General features: G+C 40.9%; 1 protein-coding gene across 5 annotated transcripts in view; it reads right to left on the bottom strand.

Moving 5' to 3' along the window:
• LOC122701676 (CGRP receptor component) overlaps positions 1-20,084 on the bottom strand; it is an 89,609-nt gene that overhangs the window by 17,006 nt on the left and 52,519 nt on the right. For 4 of the 5 annotated variants that reach the window (XM_043914880.1, XM_043914883.1, XM_043914881.1 and 1 more), the window contains 2 exons: positions 5,218-5,254; positions 979-1,077 (listed from right to left, as the gene is read on the bottom strand). In XM_043914880.1, coding sequence (XP_043770815.1) covers positions 979-1,077; positions 5,218-5,254 — 136 coding nt within the window. Of the gene's footprint in view, positions 1-978; positions 1,078-5,217; positions 5,255-14,196; positions 14,426-20,084 lie in introns of those variants that run through there. The other variant, XM_043914884.1, reaches the window with a different exon arrangement.

Raw genomic sequence — 20,084 nt, 5'->3', positions numbered from 1 at the left:
ATCAAACATATAACAGCTTAAATGCTCTTTTTTAAGAACAAAGCTTAAGAATGGGAGAGAATGCAACAAACTATCAATTGGATATTAAGATTATAAATTACTTTTGATATTTTCTTTATACATTTTGGTACTTTCTAAGTTTTCTACCATAAAAAAGTATCACTTCCGCTGTAATAAAGAATTTGTCTCTGCCAAAACAGATGATCTGGACTTTGCCCTCTGCTTCCAGGAAGTAGTCTTCATACGCCTGGAACATTACACCTAATAGGAGTATCTTTGTCTGGGAGCCTGACGTCCTACTGCATAGTCTTAATAATAAGACTGAGAGTAGGGGCTTTGGGTCATGCAGTATCAGCCGACCTGGAGGCTGACATGAACTACGCAGGCAATCAATCATTCAATCATGCCTAGGTAATGGAGTCCCAATAAAAACTGGACACCAAAACTTGGTGGAGCTTCCTTGGTTGAAAATGTTCTGAGTGTATTAACACACACCGACTTCGAGAGAGGCATGTTCTAACTCCACATTAGAGAACAATGAAAGCTCTGCCTATGATATTTCTCCTGGCACCTGCCCCAACTGCTTTGTCCCTAGGCCAATTTTAATCTGTATCTTTTCCTTGTGATAACCTATAACTGAATATAATAGCTTTTAGCAAGTTTTATGAGTACTTTCAGTGAATTATTGAACCTGAGGGTTCTCTTGGGGCGCTCTGACTTGCAACTGGTATTAGAAGTGAGGGTAGGTTTTTGATTATTCCCTCCTCTAAACTTTGCAGTTGGCCAACACTTGCCCAACAACTTGGCCAACAATTGCCCAAACTCTTTCCACTTCTATAAACAGAATAAAAACTGAGTTACAGTAAAACTACTCAAATCAGATAATGGATAGTCATGATTCGGTGGCCAGTCAGCAGCAAGATAAACCAACCCCCTTCAATAGTAGTTTGGACAGACCCTCTGGAAACGTAGACTTACTTCATATGTGATAGTATTCAAGTTCTGTTGCCCAGAACTGTGTTTATTCTTTCCACTTTCTTTACGCTGCTCTTTCAAATCAGTTAGTAACTGGAACACCTAGGAAGAGAAATACAAAAAATTTTCATAAATAAATTTGAGAAATGTATCTATTCCAAGGTCAATGATCTTGAAGGATAAATAGAACATCTCTTTCTTCTCATAAACCCTCCCCCAAACTCTTGCATTAGAGCAAATGAATCCGAAAAGCATTTGACTTTTTAAAGATGTTCTTTTATCTAAGTCAAACAGTACAAATTCATTTGTTTACATAAACTATTTCAAGTGTTTCCTATCAATATAAACCATAAAACTCTAAACAAGGTAGGCAGAGTGAGAACATACCTTAACACAGTAAAGGCTGTACATGACAAGCCCAGAGCTAACATTGTACACAACAGTGCAAAGCTAAAAGCTTCTCCTCTAAGATCAGGAATAAGACAAGGATGCCCACTCTTGCCCCTTTTATTCAACTTAGTACTGGAAGACCTAGACAGGGCAATCAGTCAAGATAAGAAATAAAAGGCATCCAAAGGGATGTAAAGAGGAAATAAAGCTGTCATTATTTGTACATTACATGGTATTATTTATAGAAACTCCTAAAGACTCCACCAAAAAACTGTTAGAACTAAGAAGTGAATTCAGTAAAGTTGCAAGATACAAGGCCAACATACAGAAATCTGCTGTGTTTCTATACACTAATATAAAAAAAACCAAACAATTCTAATCATTATAATTGCAACAAAAAGGACAAAACACCTTGGAAAAAATTTAACCAATGAGGCAAAAGACCTGTCCAGTGGAAACTATAAGACACTGATGAAAGAAAAAGTCAAGACACAAATAAATGCTCGTGGATTAGAAGAATATTGTTAAAGTGTTTGTACTAACCAAAGCAAACCAGATTCAGTGTCAGTTCAGTTCAGTTCAGTTCAGTCACTCAGTCGTATCCGACTCTGTGACCCCATGAATCGCAGCACGCCAGGCCTCCCTGTCCATCACCAACTCCCGGGGTTTACTCAAACACATGTCCATCAAGTCGGTGATGCCATCCAACAATCTCATCCTCTGTCATCCCCTTCTTCTCTTGCCCCCAATCCCTCCCAGCATCAGGGTCCTTTCCAATGAGTCAACTCTTCGCATGAGGGGGCCAAAGTACTGGAGTTTCAGCTTCAGCAGATTCAGTGTAATTCCTATCAAAATTCCAATTGCACATTTCACAGAAATAGAACCACCCTAAAATTTGTATGGACCACAAAAGACCCAGAATAGTCAAAGCCATCTTGAAAAAGAACAACAACGCTAGAGGCATCACACTCCCCGATTTCAAACTATATTACATAGCTATAGTAATAAAATCAGTACAGTACTGGCCTAAAAGAAATACAGAGATCAATGGATAGAGTCCAGATATAAATCCACACATTTACAGCTAACTAATTTATGAAAAAAGAGCCAAGAATATACAATGGGGAAAGGACAGTCTCAGTAAATGGTGTTGGGAAAACTGGACAGCCATACAGAAAAGAATGGAACTAGATCACTACATATACCATGCACAAAAATTAACTCAAAATGGATTAAAGACTTGATTGAAGATCTGAAACCACAAACTCCCAGAAGAAAACACAGGCAGCACGTGCCTTGACACTGGTCTTGGCAATGAATCTTGGGATTCAACACCAAAAGCTAAGTCAACAAAGGCAACAATAAACAAGTGGGACTACATCAAATCAAAAAGCTGCTGTGCAGCAAAGGAAATCATCAGCAAAATGCAGGCCACTGAACGGGAGAAAATTTCTGCAAGTTATGTAGCTGATAAGAGGTTAACATTCAAAATATGTAAATTCATACAACTCAAGAGCAAAAAAATAAATAATCCAATTTAAAAATGGGAATTTTCCCAAAGAATATATACAGATGGCCAACAGGTACACAAAAAGATGTTCAACATCACTAATCATCAGGGAAATGCAAACCAAAACCACAATGAGATTACCACCTCACACCTGTTACAACGGCTATTATCAAAAAGTCAAGAAATAAGTATTGGTGAGGATATGAAGAAAAGGAAGCCATTAAAAAAAAAAAAAAAAAAGAAAAGGAAGCCATTGCATATGATGGCTGGGAATGTTAACTGGTGCAGACACTACGGAAAACAGTGAAGGACTATCAAAAAACTAAAAACACAACTACCGTGTGATTCAGCAATTCTACTTCTGGATAACTATCCAAAGAAAACAAAAATACTAATTTGAAAGGATATATGAAGCATTATTTATAAAATCCAAGGTAAGGAAATAACCTAAAGTGCCCGTTTACAGATGAATGGATAAGGAAATGGAAAATGTGGCATATATATGTGTGTGTGTTGGTGTATATATATATAGATATATGCACACATACATACCAACAGAGGAATATTATTCAGTCATAAAAAATGGAATCTTGCCAACTGCAACATGAATGGAATTTGAGGGCATTATGCTAAGTGAAATAAAGCAGAGAAAGATAAATACTCTATGATCTCACTTACATGTAGAATCTTAAAAACAACAACACAAAACCAAAAATCAAGCTCAAAAACACAATGAACAGATGGATGCCAGAGATGGCAGGGAGGGGGACAAAATAGATGAAAGTGGTCAGAAGTTACAAACTTTCAATTATAAAATTAACAAACCATGGGGATATAATGTACAGCATGGCAACTCTAGTTACTACTCTTGCATATTTGAAAGTTGCTAAGAGAGTAAATCTTAAAAAGTTCTCATCACAAGAAAAATGAATTATATAACTATGGTGTTAATTAATTACTTATTGTGAAAATCATTTTGCAACATACACAAATATCAAATCATTATGTCGTATGCTTGAAACTACTATAATATATTTGACTGTAACTGAATTAAAAAATTTTTCCTAAAACTTTTTTTTTAAAGGATCTTGCTTCTTCTCTAGCATGAAAATCTATTTTACTTCTGGAAAAGAAAAATTATGAGGCAAGTGATAAAAGTGGTTTACCAAAAAGAAAAAAGGGAGGGGGCGGGTAGAAATGCTATAGAACTTTTGGTAGAAATGCTATAGAACTTTGCAAGTAAACTTTCCCCACAAGGAAGAAACACATGTGTATTAGTGCTAAGAAGGGTCAGGAGAGGAAATCTATTTTGGAGATTATGCCAGAAAATTGTGAGAAGCATAGTATCACAGACATAGTAATGACTAGATACAATGCAACCTGTCCCCTGCCTGTCGGTCCTTTCAGAAATAGTGGCTTGAGACCCCATTAATGCAATGTTCCCAAATGGATAAAACACTAAACACCTTGTCCAGAGATCTAACTGGACAAGGAGATTTCTAAAAGCCAATGGCTTGACCATTTTCTTCCTGTTATGAGTAGAACCCATTTAAGATGAACCTTTAGGAAGGAAAGAATATGGCCCACTGTGTTAATTCTACTACCTTCTACATATATCACACAATGAAGACTTAAATCTCCTCTAAGTCTTCCTGAGTTTAGACCCTGACATAAAAAAAACTGACGAATATATGAATTGTTCTTTCTGTACCCAGAGTTAACCTATCAGATGGTTTTGCTATTACCCAGGTATAATAGAAAGTAGGCAGAAAGAATGTTCTCTCTCCTCTGACCAATCTTTTTCCTTCCTTCCTTTCTTTCCCCAGCAACCCAACCCTCAAGCCCCCAAATTCCAAATCTGTTAGTTCCTACTAATTACTCATAATGGTGAGTCAACTAAACTCTCACTTCCAAAATGAAGGTGTTAATACATACCTATGAGACCATTATGAGGATCAAATAACTTACAAAAGCATTTTACAGCTAAAGAGTGTTAATTTGGAAAAGGCATACATTTTTTAATGGAAAATTTTTACAAACAGACACAGTTCCAAAACAGATGTTTCCATCCTATGAAGGCAACCCAAATGAAGATCTAAAATCTCTGGCATTTGGAGATGGTTGCCTACATGAACTTAAAGCCTTCTCAGCTTTCCTGAATTACTGTGTGTGATTTACCAAGCTAAGAGTGTTCCAAAGTCCACTAGATGGTGCCACCTCTCTTATTTTAAATGGCAAATCCAAATGAATTCAGTCATTTCTAACCAAAACTAATTGAGCAGCCTTCAGAAGCTGAGGGCAAACAATTAGAGAGGAAAACACAACAGTCTAAAGCAATTTACCTCATAGTTACTGAGCAGCGCAGCATTGGCATCCTTCCTGCAAAACAAAGTAAACTGTCATCAGTCAGGGTTCACGTCCCTTTGTGGGATTTTTTTTTTCCTTTTTTTGTGGGAATTAAATATATAAAATAATCCCTCTGTTAAGATTCAGTAGTCCAGTTCAGAAACCTGGGGACTACAACCCCAAATTGAGAAATGTCCGAAATCTCACTGGTTTAGCTGGCGATGCACAAATTCAGAGCAAATTCTCCTCTTTAAAACTGAGGTATATCACAAATCCATCATCAGGCAGGTTACTAAAATATTCTGCTTATCCATGGTCCAAGTAGGCAGAAGTTAAGAGAAGCCGGACATCTAGAGGAAGTTAGTAGTAGGAAGAAACCGTGGGCCAGACCATAGGAGTAGGGGGATGGCAATAAACAGAGGGTGCTAGAATTCGCTGGAGAAACAGAGGGCCTCCTCACCCCACAGCCCTGTCCTCTCTCCAGCACCATCTGCCTTCCACCAGCTATCGACATTTTGGGCAGCCAAGTTTTCCTGCTGGATCACCAGAAATGAGACCCTTAACAGTAACATCACTCCTGGAAATCCCAGCTGCGTCAGGAATCCTGCCAGATAGGCACAAAACTCCCAAGGTGTTTATCTTCACTGTCGACTCAACAGGCAGAGTTCACGTGTAGGACAGTGGTCAAAACCCTGACCCCTGTGCAACTGTGAATCAAGGCAAAATGTCACTTTCACGTATGAATGAGCACAGCAGTGTGACTCGATTAAATGACCACTGATCCATTCTACAGTATCACATCAAAAAGCACATACTGTTCTTAACAGTATGCACTGTTAAGAATGCAGTTTTTTTTTAATTTAAAATAAAGCTTACTTTACTAAACAGTTGGCAAAAACCTTCCCTAGTGTTTATTTCTTCTTTTTTTTAAAAAAAAAAAAGAATGCAGTTTTATTAGTAACAATTAAGAATTCAGTTTTGATCTACTGTATAGCACAGGGAACTATATTCAATATCTTGTAATAATCTATAATGGAAAAGAATCTGAAAAAGAATATATATGTATGTATAGCTGAATCACTTTGCTGTATACCGGAAACACTGTAAATCAACTCTACTTCAATTTTCAAAAACCACAGTTTTGAAATCAGACACATCTGGGTTCATATTCCAGCCCTGCCACTTACATGAGTTTTAATGAGTTAATTATCACCCCCCTAAGCATCCCCATACAAAACAAAAAGTGAGGATAAACTAGTACCCAGAAGTATAGCCTAGATTCTAAATCCAGCTCCATTGTCCATTAGATATATGAATCTGGGCAAGTTATTTAATCTTTCTACGCTTACATTTCCTCATCTATAAAACGGCAATTATAGTGCCAACCCCGTAAGATTGTTATAGGATTGAGCTGAAACATAAAGTACCTGGAACACAGTAAGTGCTCAATAAAGACTATCTATTACCACTTCTACCTGTGCTACCACCACCACCTCTTCCTACTTCAAAAAGCTGTTCTAAGGATCAAAGTGAAGTCGCTCAATTGTGTCCGATTCTCTGCGACCCCACGGACTGTAGCCCACCAGGCTCCTCAGTCCATGGGATTTTCCAAGCATGAATACTGGAGTGGGTTGCCATTTCCTTCAGAAAACAACAAATTTTAAAAGTGTAACAGTTTGTGGTTTACTAGGATCACCCTAAAGGAAAGCTGTAAGACATCATTTCACTTTAATTCTCATTAAAAAGCCTGTGATGTAGGAGCTATTATGATTCCTTCCTTATGGATGATGAAACAGGTACAAAGATTAAAAACCATGCTCAAGGGCACACAGTTAAAAAAAAAAAAAACTAACTGAAGTGGACAATAACTATGGGATTGTAAAAAATAAAACTGGATGGAAATCAGTAATACAGAATCAATTCACCAAGGAGTTTGTATTTGACATAATGCACAACAAAATATTACTGTCTGTTCTTAAACTAGGAGATGGGCTGTAAGGTGAAAACAAGGACACAAAATTTCAAAAACATGGGACAAATAGATGGGTGGTTTCCCCAGTCAACAAATAAAGCAAAACAAGCAAGAGGTTGACACAGCATTCAGCCGAGACCTCAGGTCATCACACAGCGCTGTCAGCACAGTAATCAAATCAGCACAAGGCTTACCAAAGGTTACCAGTCATTCAGCGGAGCCAGGACTTCATCAAGCGCGGCTTTGCGCAAATGACCACAATGGCATTCATGTCACAAAGAATGTATTTAAAAGGAACCTGACACAGGAAGGATAGTGCATAATTAGGGGCCATGACATGGTTTATTTAAAACTGGAAATGACAAGTCAAGCCACGTGTCATCCTTGACTACTTAATCAGGAAGTCAGTCCAAGAGCCTTCCTATGATCTTTGCTGGAAATTGAATTACAACTCCCTATGTGCCATTCTGGGGTACCAAAACAGCCCTGCCTGGAACAGGGTGGAGAAGAATTACAAATGCTATTCTTCCTCAAGACCAGTGGACCCATCCCAGGTAGCACCGTGACAAGTTCATGTCCAAGCCCCGGCCCCTCCTCGGTCACGCAGACTATTTCAGGCCCTGGGAAATCTGTCCTGGCTCTTCACGTACTGCCCCACTGCCCAAGTCCCTGCTGTTAACTGAGAGAATCCCGAGAACATCTCCTGTCTTCTCTAGAGTCAACATACAAAGGACAGGTGCTCCCTTCCAGGTGTATCGTCATGAACCTGTTTTGGGGCTAGGAGAACAATGGATCTTTAAACAAATACTGCATCTTGCACTCTGGTGGGCACAGCTGATTCATCCATTGATATTTTATTAGGAAGACAGTAATAATTTTTTTTTACCCAGCTAAATACTAATGGAGTAAATGCAAAAAACTTCATTCCTTTAGTCAATAAAATATCGGGCTTCCCTGGTGGTCCATGGTTAACTCTGCAATTCCACTGTAGGAGGCACAAGTTTGATCCCTGCTCAGGGAAGTTTCACATGCCAATCGGTGTGAAAAAACAAAAAAACCCAATGAATATAGTGTCTGTTTTTATTAAGTCCTAAATGAATTGTGTGTATTGGGGAACTTTTTTTTAAATGCAGTTTTTATCCTGAAGAAGTTACTGTAACCACCACTAACTGGCAGGATGCTGAGAACAGGATATGGTGAGATTTGAGAGACATCTTAACCAAGTTATCTAATTTAACAGCACCAATGATGAAGAGGTGATGCACTGAGAAGGAAACAGGCCTCAGAGCAATCCAGTCAAAAAGTGGTTAATTTAAACCTAGTTAAGAGGATATAATCAGACAAATGCAACCTGAGGAACCTTCTTCAAATCCACTGGCCCAGATTCTTCAAATCTCACTATCATTTGTCCTGATACCAATGTCACAAAAAGAGGCTAGGAAACTGTCTTAGAGTGAAAGAGGTTAAAGAACCCTGGCAACAAAGGCAATGTGTGATTCTTGACTGGATCCTAATCGATGTTTTCCTAAATCTAGCTAAAACATTATCAAGACAACTGGTGAAATTTTAATATAGATTGCATTTTAATAACAGTGGTTACATTAGCACTGAATTCCCCCAGTGTGACGATGGTGTTGCAGATACGTAGGAAAATGCCTTTTAAGACTGATAACATGACACAGCTATAATTCTGAAATATTCAGTAGAGAGTGAGAGTGAGTGTGTGTGTGTGTGTGTGTGTGTGTGTGTGTGTGTGTGGAGAGAAAATGCATGCATACGTGGTGACTCTAGGTAAAGGACATACAGGTACTTGTAATGCTCTTTTTTGCTACTGCTACATGGGTTTAAAATTTCATGAGGTAAAAAGTTGATAAAAATGGAGATGTAAAACTAAAACACTCCAGAAGGTTTTTTTAAAAAAGACATCAGTATAAATTGTAATTAAGGACCCTCTCTTCCAATTTTTTTTCCCTTCATACTCTATTGTAGGACTTAGAATAGCACTGATATTACTTATATTTAAAGCAAATATTGCAAGTGAATTTTAAAGACTGTGTGAATCTAGACTTACAGGACGGCAGTCACTTAAGCTCCTTAATGAATTAGCTGACTTGCTATTTGAAATTTAACCTGTAAAATCTGCTTAACTTGCTGAGTCAATTTAATGGACACAAACAACTACTCTGGAAAACCAAATACTGAATAAACAGAACAAAATGATCTATTGACAGATGTTCCTTAGAAGCACACACGCACAAAGAAATCCAAGCAAACAGTGCCCAGTAACTGTCACACACGCTCTTACAGACACAATGACGAACGGAATTGCTCAAATTCTCCTATGTTTAACCTATGTTACTGATTCAAATCCTGTTCTGAAAAACTAAACTCTGCTCCAAGAAAACTAAGCCACCTTCAAAGTCAATGAACAAGTTAAAGCGTAGCATTCACTTGGGAGCTAGCAAACAAATTATCCTCTTTCCAGCCCTGTTAATGGAAAGGACCTCTTAGCTAATGTCTTTAAACATCAGTATTTCCAGTTGAAAGATGAAAGAAATTCTGATACTCTTTCAAAAAGATGATACAAAAGAAAGTCCATTTTCCCTAACTCTGTATCTTAACTTCAAGAATACAAGGATGAATACAAAGTTTTCCAGGCATATAAATAACCCAGAGGCATTAGACAAAGTCAGTCAAACAACAAATACCTATGTATACAAATACTTAATCTTGCTATTAATATTTGGTATCCTTTTATCTGATGTGATGGTGAAAAAGTTTTCATTTTTAAACTCTACCTTTCAACCAAATAAAGCATAAATATTCCTTAACCTTAAAAAACTTCTAGTGTATATTATACGTATCATTCACATACACTAGGTAGTTAGGGAAAAAAAGTAAAAACTCATGGGAGTCTTCCATCCATGCGTCCTCACTGCAGGTCCTAGGACTGCCTGGTAGAGGTACAATACATTTGCCCTCTCAGAAACTCAGGGGTCTCCTGAAGATCCTGAGGACCACACTGTCAGAGATCACACCTCATACTGGAGACCAGGCAAGATCTGAAGTTAGGCTTCCAGACCATCCCATTCCAGGGGCCCTGCCACCCCCAAACCACATGCCTACCTCAGAAAACCACATTTTCCCAAAACTGCTAGCCACAAAATTCTTGACTGATCAATGACTTCTTAGAAGTTGTGGGCAGGTTACTAGAGGAGAAAAAATTCTTGACTGAAATCATTTCACTTAGGAAAATCAGAAAATCGATATGCTAAGCAATCAAGAAACTAGCTAATTAATTTATATTAATTTAACTTCTTAAACTAATGAAGTACTATTAATTACTTCACTCAACAAGTACAGTTAGCCCTCTGTATCTGTGGATGTGAAACCCACAGATACAAAACTAGTAAATGCAGAAGGCCGACTATATTTACTAAAGGCCTACTGTGTGCCAGGTGCGGTGCTAAGTGCTAGGTGAACACACACTGGTCCCTGCCTTCATGGTGCCTACACTCTCACGAGGAAGACAAAACACTAGACAAGTAAACATACATCTATTATTGTAACTTGTAATTATTTAAGGGGAAAATAAACCAAGGTTCTATGAGAGACAAAAAGCAGGACTTATTTCAGAATTACCAAAGAGGAAAAACACTGAAAAAGGATACTCAACCTGAGATGTCAAAGAGGTAAGAAAAGGGCAGAACAGGAGGGAAAGTATACCAGGAAGAAGGAACAGCAAAGCAAAGGCCCGGAGGCAGTAACGGGCTTGGAGGGTTACCCGTTACTTGCCTACCAGTGCAAAGTGTGTGTGTTCAGGGGAGGGCATGTGACAAGAGACCACGCTGGTGAGTGCGTGAGGTTAAACAGGGTCTTGTGGTCCTAGTAAGAAATGCAGATATCCTGTAAGCACAACAGAAAAGCAATGAAGGATTTTTACACAGAGAGTGATTTGATCTAATATTTTAATTCACTTTGGCTGCTGTGTGGAAAGAGAATGGAGGGGACAGGGCAAGGGTGAAAACCAAAGGCTATTGTCTAATCCAAACCAGAGAAGACTGACAACAAAATTAGCAGTGGGGACAGTGAAAAGTTATTGCATTCAAAATTCATTCTGACGTTGGAGAGGACAGGAGTGGCCAATGGGCTGGGTTTAGCGGTGAGGAAACAGGGCTCGATTTCTGGTCAAGGCAAGTGTATGGCTAAGAGAGAAGGGCTGGAAATACATTCTAGGGAATTATTTTCATACTGATGGGTAAAAGGACCAGGGGAGAAAGTATGGAGAGAAAGGGTCCCAGGACTGAGCCCTAAAATGCTTCAACATTTAGAAGCCAAGCAAGGAAGGGGGTTCCAGGATAGAAGACGGAGACGTAGTCCTGGAGGCAGGAGGAAATCCAGGAGAGCATGTCACAAAGCCAAGAGTTTCTGTATCAATTACTGCTAAGGGATGGAGAGAAAGCTGAGGCCAGAAAATCAACTTCTGGGTTTGACAAGATAGGTAAATCTACGTAAGACCCATTTCTGTAGAGCAGTGAGGATGGAAACTCAAAGAATGATGGAAAGAAATAGAGTAAACGATACTTCTAAGAAGCTTTCTGGTGACAGGAAACAGAAAAGGAGCCACAGGCAGACAAGATGTGGGGACGGACAAGGGATTTTTTTCTACTCAGCAACTTTTACCTTTATTCATATGCATACCAAGTATTAATTTGGAAAACTCAGCAGTAGCCACAGAACTGGAAAAGGTCAGTTTTCATTCCAATCCCAAAGAAGGGCAATGCCAAAGAATGTTCAAACTACTGCACAATTACACTCCTTTTACATGCTAGCAAAGTAATGCTCAAAATTCTCCAAGCTAGGCTTCAACAGTACATGAACCCAGAACTCCCAGATGTTCAAGCTGGATTTAGAAAAGGCAGAAGGACCAGAGATCAAATTGCCAACATCCACTGGATCACAGAAAAGGTAAGAGAATTCAAAAAAACCATCTACTTCTCCTTCAGTGACTATGCTAAAGCCTTTGTGTGGATCATAACAAACTGTGGAAAATTCTTAAAGAGATGGGAATGCCAGACCACCTGACCTGCCTCCTGAGAAACCTGTATGAAGGTCAAGAAGCAACAGTTAGAACTGGACATGGAACAACAGACTGGTTCAAAATTGGGAAAGGAGTACGTCAAGGTTGTATATTGTCACCCTGCTTATTTAACTTATAGGCAGAGTACATCCTGTGAAATGCCAGGCTGGATGAAGCACAAGCTGGAATCAAGATTGCTGGGAGAAATATCAATAAACTCAGATAAGCAGACACCACCCTTATGGCAGAAAGCAAAGAAGAACTGAAGAGTCTCTTGACAAAGCTGAAAGAGGTGAGTGAAAAAGCTGACTTGAAACTCAACATTCTAAAAACTAAGATCATGGCATCTGGTCCCACCACTCCACGGCCATTTTTATAGCTCTTGATACAGATGAGTCTTCAAAAGAACTGAATCAAGTTATATTATCATCAGTAGTGTATGAGAATGACTGCCCCTGCCCCCTGGTCTGGCCATACTTTTAGCATTTTTAAAAATGTGTATGTGTGAAATGAAGTCTCAGTGTCACCCACTCATAAATTACTCCAGGTCACCATCCAGCCCTTTTCACCTGTCCATGCCTGCCTTGGCTTCCCAAGTGAGTCACAGCGAGAGGACCAGGACTGCCTCCATCCATGGGGAGAGTTTGGTAAGACAAGGGATCTTTCTTAAGACAGATAAATTAAAACAGGTTTGTATGCTGACAGGAAACGCTTAGTGAAAAGGGAAAAACTGATAATGGGTTGGACTAGAGTAATATACTTGCATGTTTTTTCAAGTTTCATATTAAATCCCATTAGTGGACTGCAAAATCAATTTAGTGGGTTAAGATTCTATTTTAATAAAAGAGAAGACAGTATCAGAGTGTATGGTATTGTTTTAGGAAGCTTTCATTTACATAGACCTACTGTGCTTTTTTTTTAAGCCTGAAAAACACTAGTACATGTAGACATTAAACATGAGGCACAAAAACAAAAAGGAAAATATAAGTATTAATCAGTGCCAAAGAACACACAATATGGGGATGACTATAAGCTAACATAAAGGAAATCGACCCTGACTATTCACTGGAAGGGCTGAAGCTGAAGCTCCAATACTTCGGCCACCTGATGTGAAGAGCCGACTCCTTCGAAAAGATCTTGATATTGCAAAAGACTGAAGGCAGGAGAAGGGGACGACAGAGGAGGAAGTCGTAGGATAGCATCACCGACTCAATGGACATGAGTTTGAGCAAACGCCGGGAGATGGTGAAGGGCAGGGAAACCCGGCGTGCTGCAGTCCATGGCGTTGCAAAGAGTCGGATACGACCGAGCGTCTAAACAACAAAATAAATTAATGTCAACCATGGAAAAATTCATTACACAATAGGCGTAAAAACTACCATTTGCACGCGGAACAATGAGCAGACACGGAAAAGGCTATGCGGAGTTAAAATTGTTAGAATGGCTTTTACCCTCGAGACACACACACACACAGGGCTAAACACACAAACTTCCCATCAAACTCGGAGAGCACTTCTTCTGACTAAGGCTTCCCCAGGAGCCCACGGCCCCTAAACAAAGCTCCCCCCCAGGATTTACCCATCTTTCCTCCTGGTACCTCCAGGCCGGACCCGGGGCTTTATACCTCAGTCTCGGTTCCGACACTGATCCTGGCTCCCCACGGTGACCCTTGCAACAAGAGTGAGTGGATGAGGGAGGGAATAGGCACTTAAAGGCAGCTGAGCCAACTGACTCGCGACCCCGCGACCTGGGCACGCGGTGGGAGTGGGCGCGAAGATCAGCGAGCCAGAGCGAGAGCCCCTTCCTCACGGCGCGCCGCGACGAGAGGTCGCCCCAGGCCCACGTCTCCCGGCTCCCAGGACCGAGACGTCCCGAGCTGTGAACGTCGGTCCAAAGCCGGCTACGCGCCCGCGAACCACTTACACTTCCATATCGCCTCCGCCTCTTCTCCTCGGGTCATCAGCACACGCCAAGCTCCCGGCCGCCTCGCCGCGGCTCCCGGCTCCACGCCGAACACCCTGGAGCCGGCTCCGCGCGCCGCGATGCACGCCGGGATCGCCGCGATGCACGCCGGGAGCCTGGAGGACCCCCGCGGGGCCGCGAGCTGGGCGGGCCCCTCTTAGCCGTTTGAATCCCTGCGCTCTTCGCGTGGCTCGGAATCAGAATGTTAAGCGTTTGCGAGAACATTAAGCTCACGTTTTCGTTGTCTAGTTTGTACAGAAATAGTATTAACTTACTTTAGTAAGTTACCAAAGACATAATCGGATTAGCAGGTCTTTCCGGCGTTAAAGACCCCTCGGATGGTAGCGATGGCGCGGGGCGAGGCGGTCCGGGGCTGCTGGAAACGCAGTATTTCAGGACCTGGGTGCTGGGTACGCGGTGTGTTCCGAACGAACCGTTTATGAAAATCCAGTGAGCTGCATGCATAGGTGCACTTTTCTGTATGTGTGTTATACTTGAATAAAACATTCTGAAAGGGGGGGGGGCGGGAACAAACCTCAGCCTCCTTCTATTTCCCATTCATCGGAATTACTTAGCAGGGAAGTGTAAAGAACCTTAATGAGAAGCACAGTCTCCGACCTTTCGGCCTTTCTAGGCATTTGCTGAAAGGGAATTATCCGATACTTGAAGAAGGATCAATGTGTAACGATAATGTTCCTGAGATAGAGCGTAAATACTCAGCAATGAGGAATTGATCAATCTTGTTTCACGCATACAGTATAATATATGTAACATGAGAAATCATGTAGCATAATTTATATGCTGGGGAAATGCTCAAGATAGGATTTTTAAAAGATGGAAAATGATGTGGTATGACTAGTAACTTAAGGAAAAATAAGCATGGGGGAAAAATATCTAAGAGTATTGGCGCTAGAACCACCTAATCTACTAAGTTTTGTGCTCTTAAAAAAAGACATCAACAGAACCATCAGTGTCTATTATCTTCTGGATTTTTGCTATGTTTGAAATATTCCTTTAAGACTGGAAGGAAATATGCCAAAAATGAGAATGACAGGTGTCTTTTGTTTTTTTAAGATGCTATCTTTTTAAATTTTATTCATTCATTCATTCATTCCGCCTCTCTGGGTGTTTGTTGCGACATGCCGGATCTAGTTTCCAAACTAGGGATGAAACAAGAGCCCTCTGCACCGGGAACATGGAGTTTTAGCCACTGGACCACCAGGGAAGTGGGCGGTTGGTGTCTTTAGACAATGAGTCAATTGCTAATCTTTTCCCACTTTTTTATAGTTATAGCAATTACCATTTACTAAACATTCTCTTTGCAAGGTTCTTGGTAAGTGCTTTGCTATTCCATGATTTTAACAGTTAACAGTGCAGGCTTTCCAAGCAGCCTGTGATTCTATTTACCTCCATCACTTTCTTAGGGGTAACCTTGGGAGTAACCTTGGTAGTTTATGTAACTTCTTCTAATCTTAATTCCCTAGTGTATAAGTCATGGATCTGTTAGATATCTAAGGTGCCTAGCACATACTGAGTGCTCAACAAATAATAATTACTGTGACAGTACAGTCATGACACTCTATTATGTAGTTTCCTTTGTTATCCAAATTTTACTGCTGAGGAAACTGAACCAAGCTTGGAGAGATTATAATTTACCCAGAGTCACTCGTCTAGGCCTGTAGGGACTTAAACCCAGGCAAATCTGAACAAATACATGAAGGGTATTAAATTGCTAATAGTGATTAATGACTGGATAAATGTAACACACAGTATTAATACAATGGAATACTATTTAACAATAAAAAGGAATGGAGTACTTATACATGCTACAACATGGATGACCCTCAAATACATGCTAAGTGAAAGAAGCCAGACACAAAAGACAACATATTATATAATTCCATTTATATGATATGTCCAAGAAAAGGCAAAAAAAAAACATTTAGAGAGGAAGTGGATTGGTAATTGCTGCTTAGGGTTGGGAGAGGCTAGAGGTGGTGATGGGAAGCTGATGAGTACTGAGTTTCTTTGGAGAGATACAAAAATGTCCTAAAACTAGATTGTGGTAATGGTTGCACGTCCCTGTGAATTTACTAAAAAAACAAAGTTTTTTAAATAGGTGAATTGTAAGATATTTGGATTATATATCAATAAAGTTGTTAAAATGGTTTTTACTGGTATTTGCCTGTGACACCTGCATTGGAAGGGAAGTGAGGGGAATTTTTAACACTTAACTTTACATATTTGCAATTTTTAAAATGTCAATATACATGTTATTTTATTTTACTTTTTTACATGTTATTATAAAAACTACAAAATAGAAAAAAAAATTTTTTTGGCCAAGTCACATGGCTTGTGGAATCTTAGTTCCCTGACTGAAGATTGAACCCAGGGCCACAGCAATGAAAGCACTGAGTCCTAACCACCGGACCACCAGGGAACTCCCTACAAAAGTATTTTTAAAACAATTAATTTACTTTAAAAATCAACAAGTAAATAAAATGTCAACCCAAACCCAGATAGCCTAATTCATATGGAGAGTCCCCATTGTGTTATTCACTCAACAAACATGTACTGATGGCCCACTGGGTAGTGATTATACAAATATGAATGATACACACCTCCTGCCCTGGCTGGCTGCCAGCCTAGTTGGGAACGAGCTCTGGACATCAATAACTACAATACCCTGTGTTTAGACGCTATGGAACAGAGGAGGGGATGACTAATGAGGTGGAGAGGCGTCCCAAAGCCAGGGGTGTTTGAACTGGGAGCTGGGAAGAACACACAAGTCCAAGGCTTCAAGGATGGGCTTCCACAGAAGAGGCCTCTGAGGGCCCCATGATAAGATGGCTAAACTTGTTTCTCCAACAGATGCTCCTCTAAGACTTTGGGGGCCATATGCAGCCACCCAATCTATCCCATGGGGACAGCCAAGTAGTCAGGAGAGAGGCCCAATCCCAAGGGAAGACTGCCCAGAAGGAGACTGCATGAAAAGGTAACCCAGGCAACATAGCTGAAATTCCTGCCTGGCCTGTCCCCACTCAGAGCCTCCCTGCAACATTCCTAATTTGACGCTGCCTATGTTCTCTCCCCCCGCCGCCAAAGCACGTTACCCTAGAAAATAGTTTTTGTTTTATTTTCTTAACAACTCACTTTTTAGGCAGAGGTATTAAGTACTGGATATACAAAGGGCTAGAACATGAGCTAAGCTTCATGTATGTCCTCCAAGGAGAAATATCCTGTTGAATATTAAAGCGTTCAGGTTTAGAGCTCAGAAGAAAATCAGAGATAGAGTTAGTGAAGGTTTGAGTAGAAATTGAAGGCTTTAAAGTGAAGTCACCCAGGGAGAGTCTAGAATACTAAGATTTGCTAGCTGCCAGATTTACAAGCTGCCAGAGAGCTGATCTGAGCCTTTCACAACTGTACACTCATCAAATCCTCACTAAATCTCCTTCAGGATATGTACCAGGTGTTAGGTACCTATCATTAGATACCTATCATTAGGTACATATGTAGGTGTTACCATACCAGGTATGGTGTTAGCATGGTCTTGTTAGGTAGTTAGAATACGGAAAAGGAGTCCAAAATGGCGGTGGCTAAAAGACCTGGAAGGGAAAGCCTGTGAAAATAGAACAAAGGAAGGTCGGAGAACCTGAGTGAGAACCTCAGGTAAAACAAACAACGCTCCTGCCTAAGCCCAATTTGCATAGGACAGGCCCAGGGGGGAAAAAAAAAAAACATATAAAAAGAGGAGCCAAAGCCCTCTTCTCTCTCTCTCTCTCTCCCACTCGATGGGGCGCTCTTCTCTTCCCGTCTTTGAATTGACGTGCCCTCATGCCTCGAAGATGGATTTTCCTGCTATCATCTAAATAAATAGAGCTGTAACACTGATTTATTTAAGAGCTATAACACAGTCTGTCCTCCGAGAGCTGTGACCCTCCAAGGGGCTTTAATGTCCGTCACTCCAAATCTTTGTTGTGACGAGACAAAGAACCGAGGAGCTTACACTCGCCTGACAGTCTCATTCACTTCTCTCAGGAATTTCTGAGAATTAAGCACTATGATCGGCCCGACTCACAGAGAGGACAGTGAAGCTCACAGAGTGGTCAGGAAGTGTCCGAGCCAGGATTCTCACTCTTCTCTGGTCAACTCCAACCCCGCCTGTCTCCTGCCAACATTAGGGATTTCTCCCTGTTCTACACTAAATTCTTCCAGACCCTTTTGCTGTACCAATGTGGACATTTCAGGGGAGAGAGATCAGACGAAGTTTTCACTCTCCCAAGGACGGTAAATTCCATATGGCACTCAGCTCTCAGCTGAAAATGGGTATGATTCATTGTCTGAACAGTCCTGGACCACCCAGCTGGCAAAAAAAAATGAACACAGATTTGCTTGGGGTCAAGGCTCCCCAGATGGATGCTGCCTGCACAGAACACAGGCTTTGTGGTCATACTCCTGAAGGTCATTCTCAGCTCTGCTACTTCCTAGCTGGGTGTTTTGTGACTCCCAGTCTCAGTATTCTCATCAGCAGAATGGGAATAATTATAGCATTGACCATAGAGGGTGGTTGTGAGGATCTAAGTACATAATCACTATAAAATATGTTCAGCATAGATAGAGCCTGGGACACAATTAGAAGTCAAGAAGTATTAGACAATTAGAAGTCAAGAAGTATTAGCTATCATTGTCATTTTGTTTGTTGTTCTATTTATATACTGGCAATGCTTCCGGCTATCTCCAAATTTCTTCCTTAACCTTTTCTTCCCTCAGGCGGGAGCCAGAGCTTTGGATTTCTGCAGATGCTCCAGAGATGTCATGATCTAAGAATGTTTCCTTTCCCTCCCAGTCTCCCTCTTTTCCTGGGAGCATACAGGAGCCCAGAGCTAGGCATCTAGATCAGTGGGGAGTCTTTCCAACACTGGCTGCAATATTGATGGATGAGAGTAGGAAGACAGGGAGGGAAGGGTTTTCCAGGCATAGGGAACAGCATTTAGAAAACCTTGCAACAGCTTTATGCATTCTAGGAACTCCAAGTAATCCCACACTTTAGTGAGGGCTAAAAATCTTCAACCCACGAGGTATTCCAGCTATTGGTCCAAACCTTCTCAGTTGACTTTCAAGGCCGTTTACAAACTTGCCCCAACCTACTTCCCACTTCTCCTCCCCACCCCCATCCTCAAGCCCCAACCCTTTGTTATAGCCACTCTAATGGTTTCCTGTTCTCCAAGCAGATCTTTTACTTTCTGGCCTCTGGCCTCCAGAACTTTGCCCAGGCTGCCCATCCCCTAAAGGGAATGTTCTAACCCCTCCCCTTTTCGCTGAGCTAACGACTCAATGAACAGGAATTTGAGCAAACTCCGGGAGATAGTGGAGGCAGAGGAGTGCTGCAGTCCGGAGTGTTGCACTCCACGGGGTCCCAAAGAGTCAGATTTCGCGACTGAACAACAAACTCTCATCTTCCAAGACCCAACTCAGAGGACATCTCCTCCAGAATGTAGAACTTCCAGAGCAGAAGTTCGAGGCCCCCTAATCCCTAGAACCCAGGCTATCATTTCTGTTGAATAATTAATGTCAAGGAAATCTTTCCTGAATACTCCAAGATAAACGCCCCACTGCGCTGCCCCGCTGCACACCTTGTCCATGCTTTGTTATGAACTTCTTGAGGCAAGCATCATTTCTTATGCTCATTTCTTTTTCTTCAGTGTCTAATAAACTGTACCTACCACACAGGAGGTGCTGAGTATGAGTTTGTTGAATGAATGAAGAATTGGGCGTGGCTTTTCACCTTCCACGTCCAGTGAGCCCGCCAGGCGCGGCCCAGAGTCTTTACCTCTACCCCTATCCGGGAT

This window comes from Cervus elaphus, chromosome 10 (genome assembly GCF_910594005.1).
Source record: "Cervus elaphus chromosome 10, mCerEla1.1, whole genome shotgun sequence".
NCBI lineage: Eukaryota > Metazoa > Chordata > Mammalia > Artiodactyla > Cervidae > Cervus > Cervus elaphus.
Note: the sequence above shows the minus strand (reverse complement) of the source record. Positions and strands in the feature narration are given on the sequence as shown.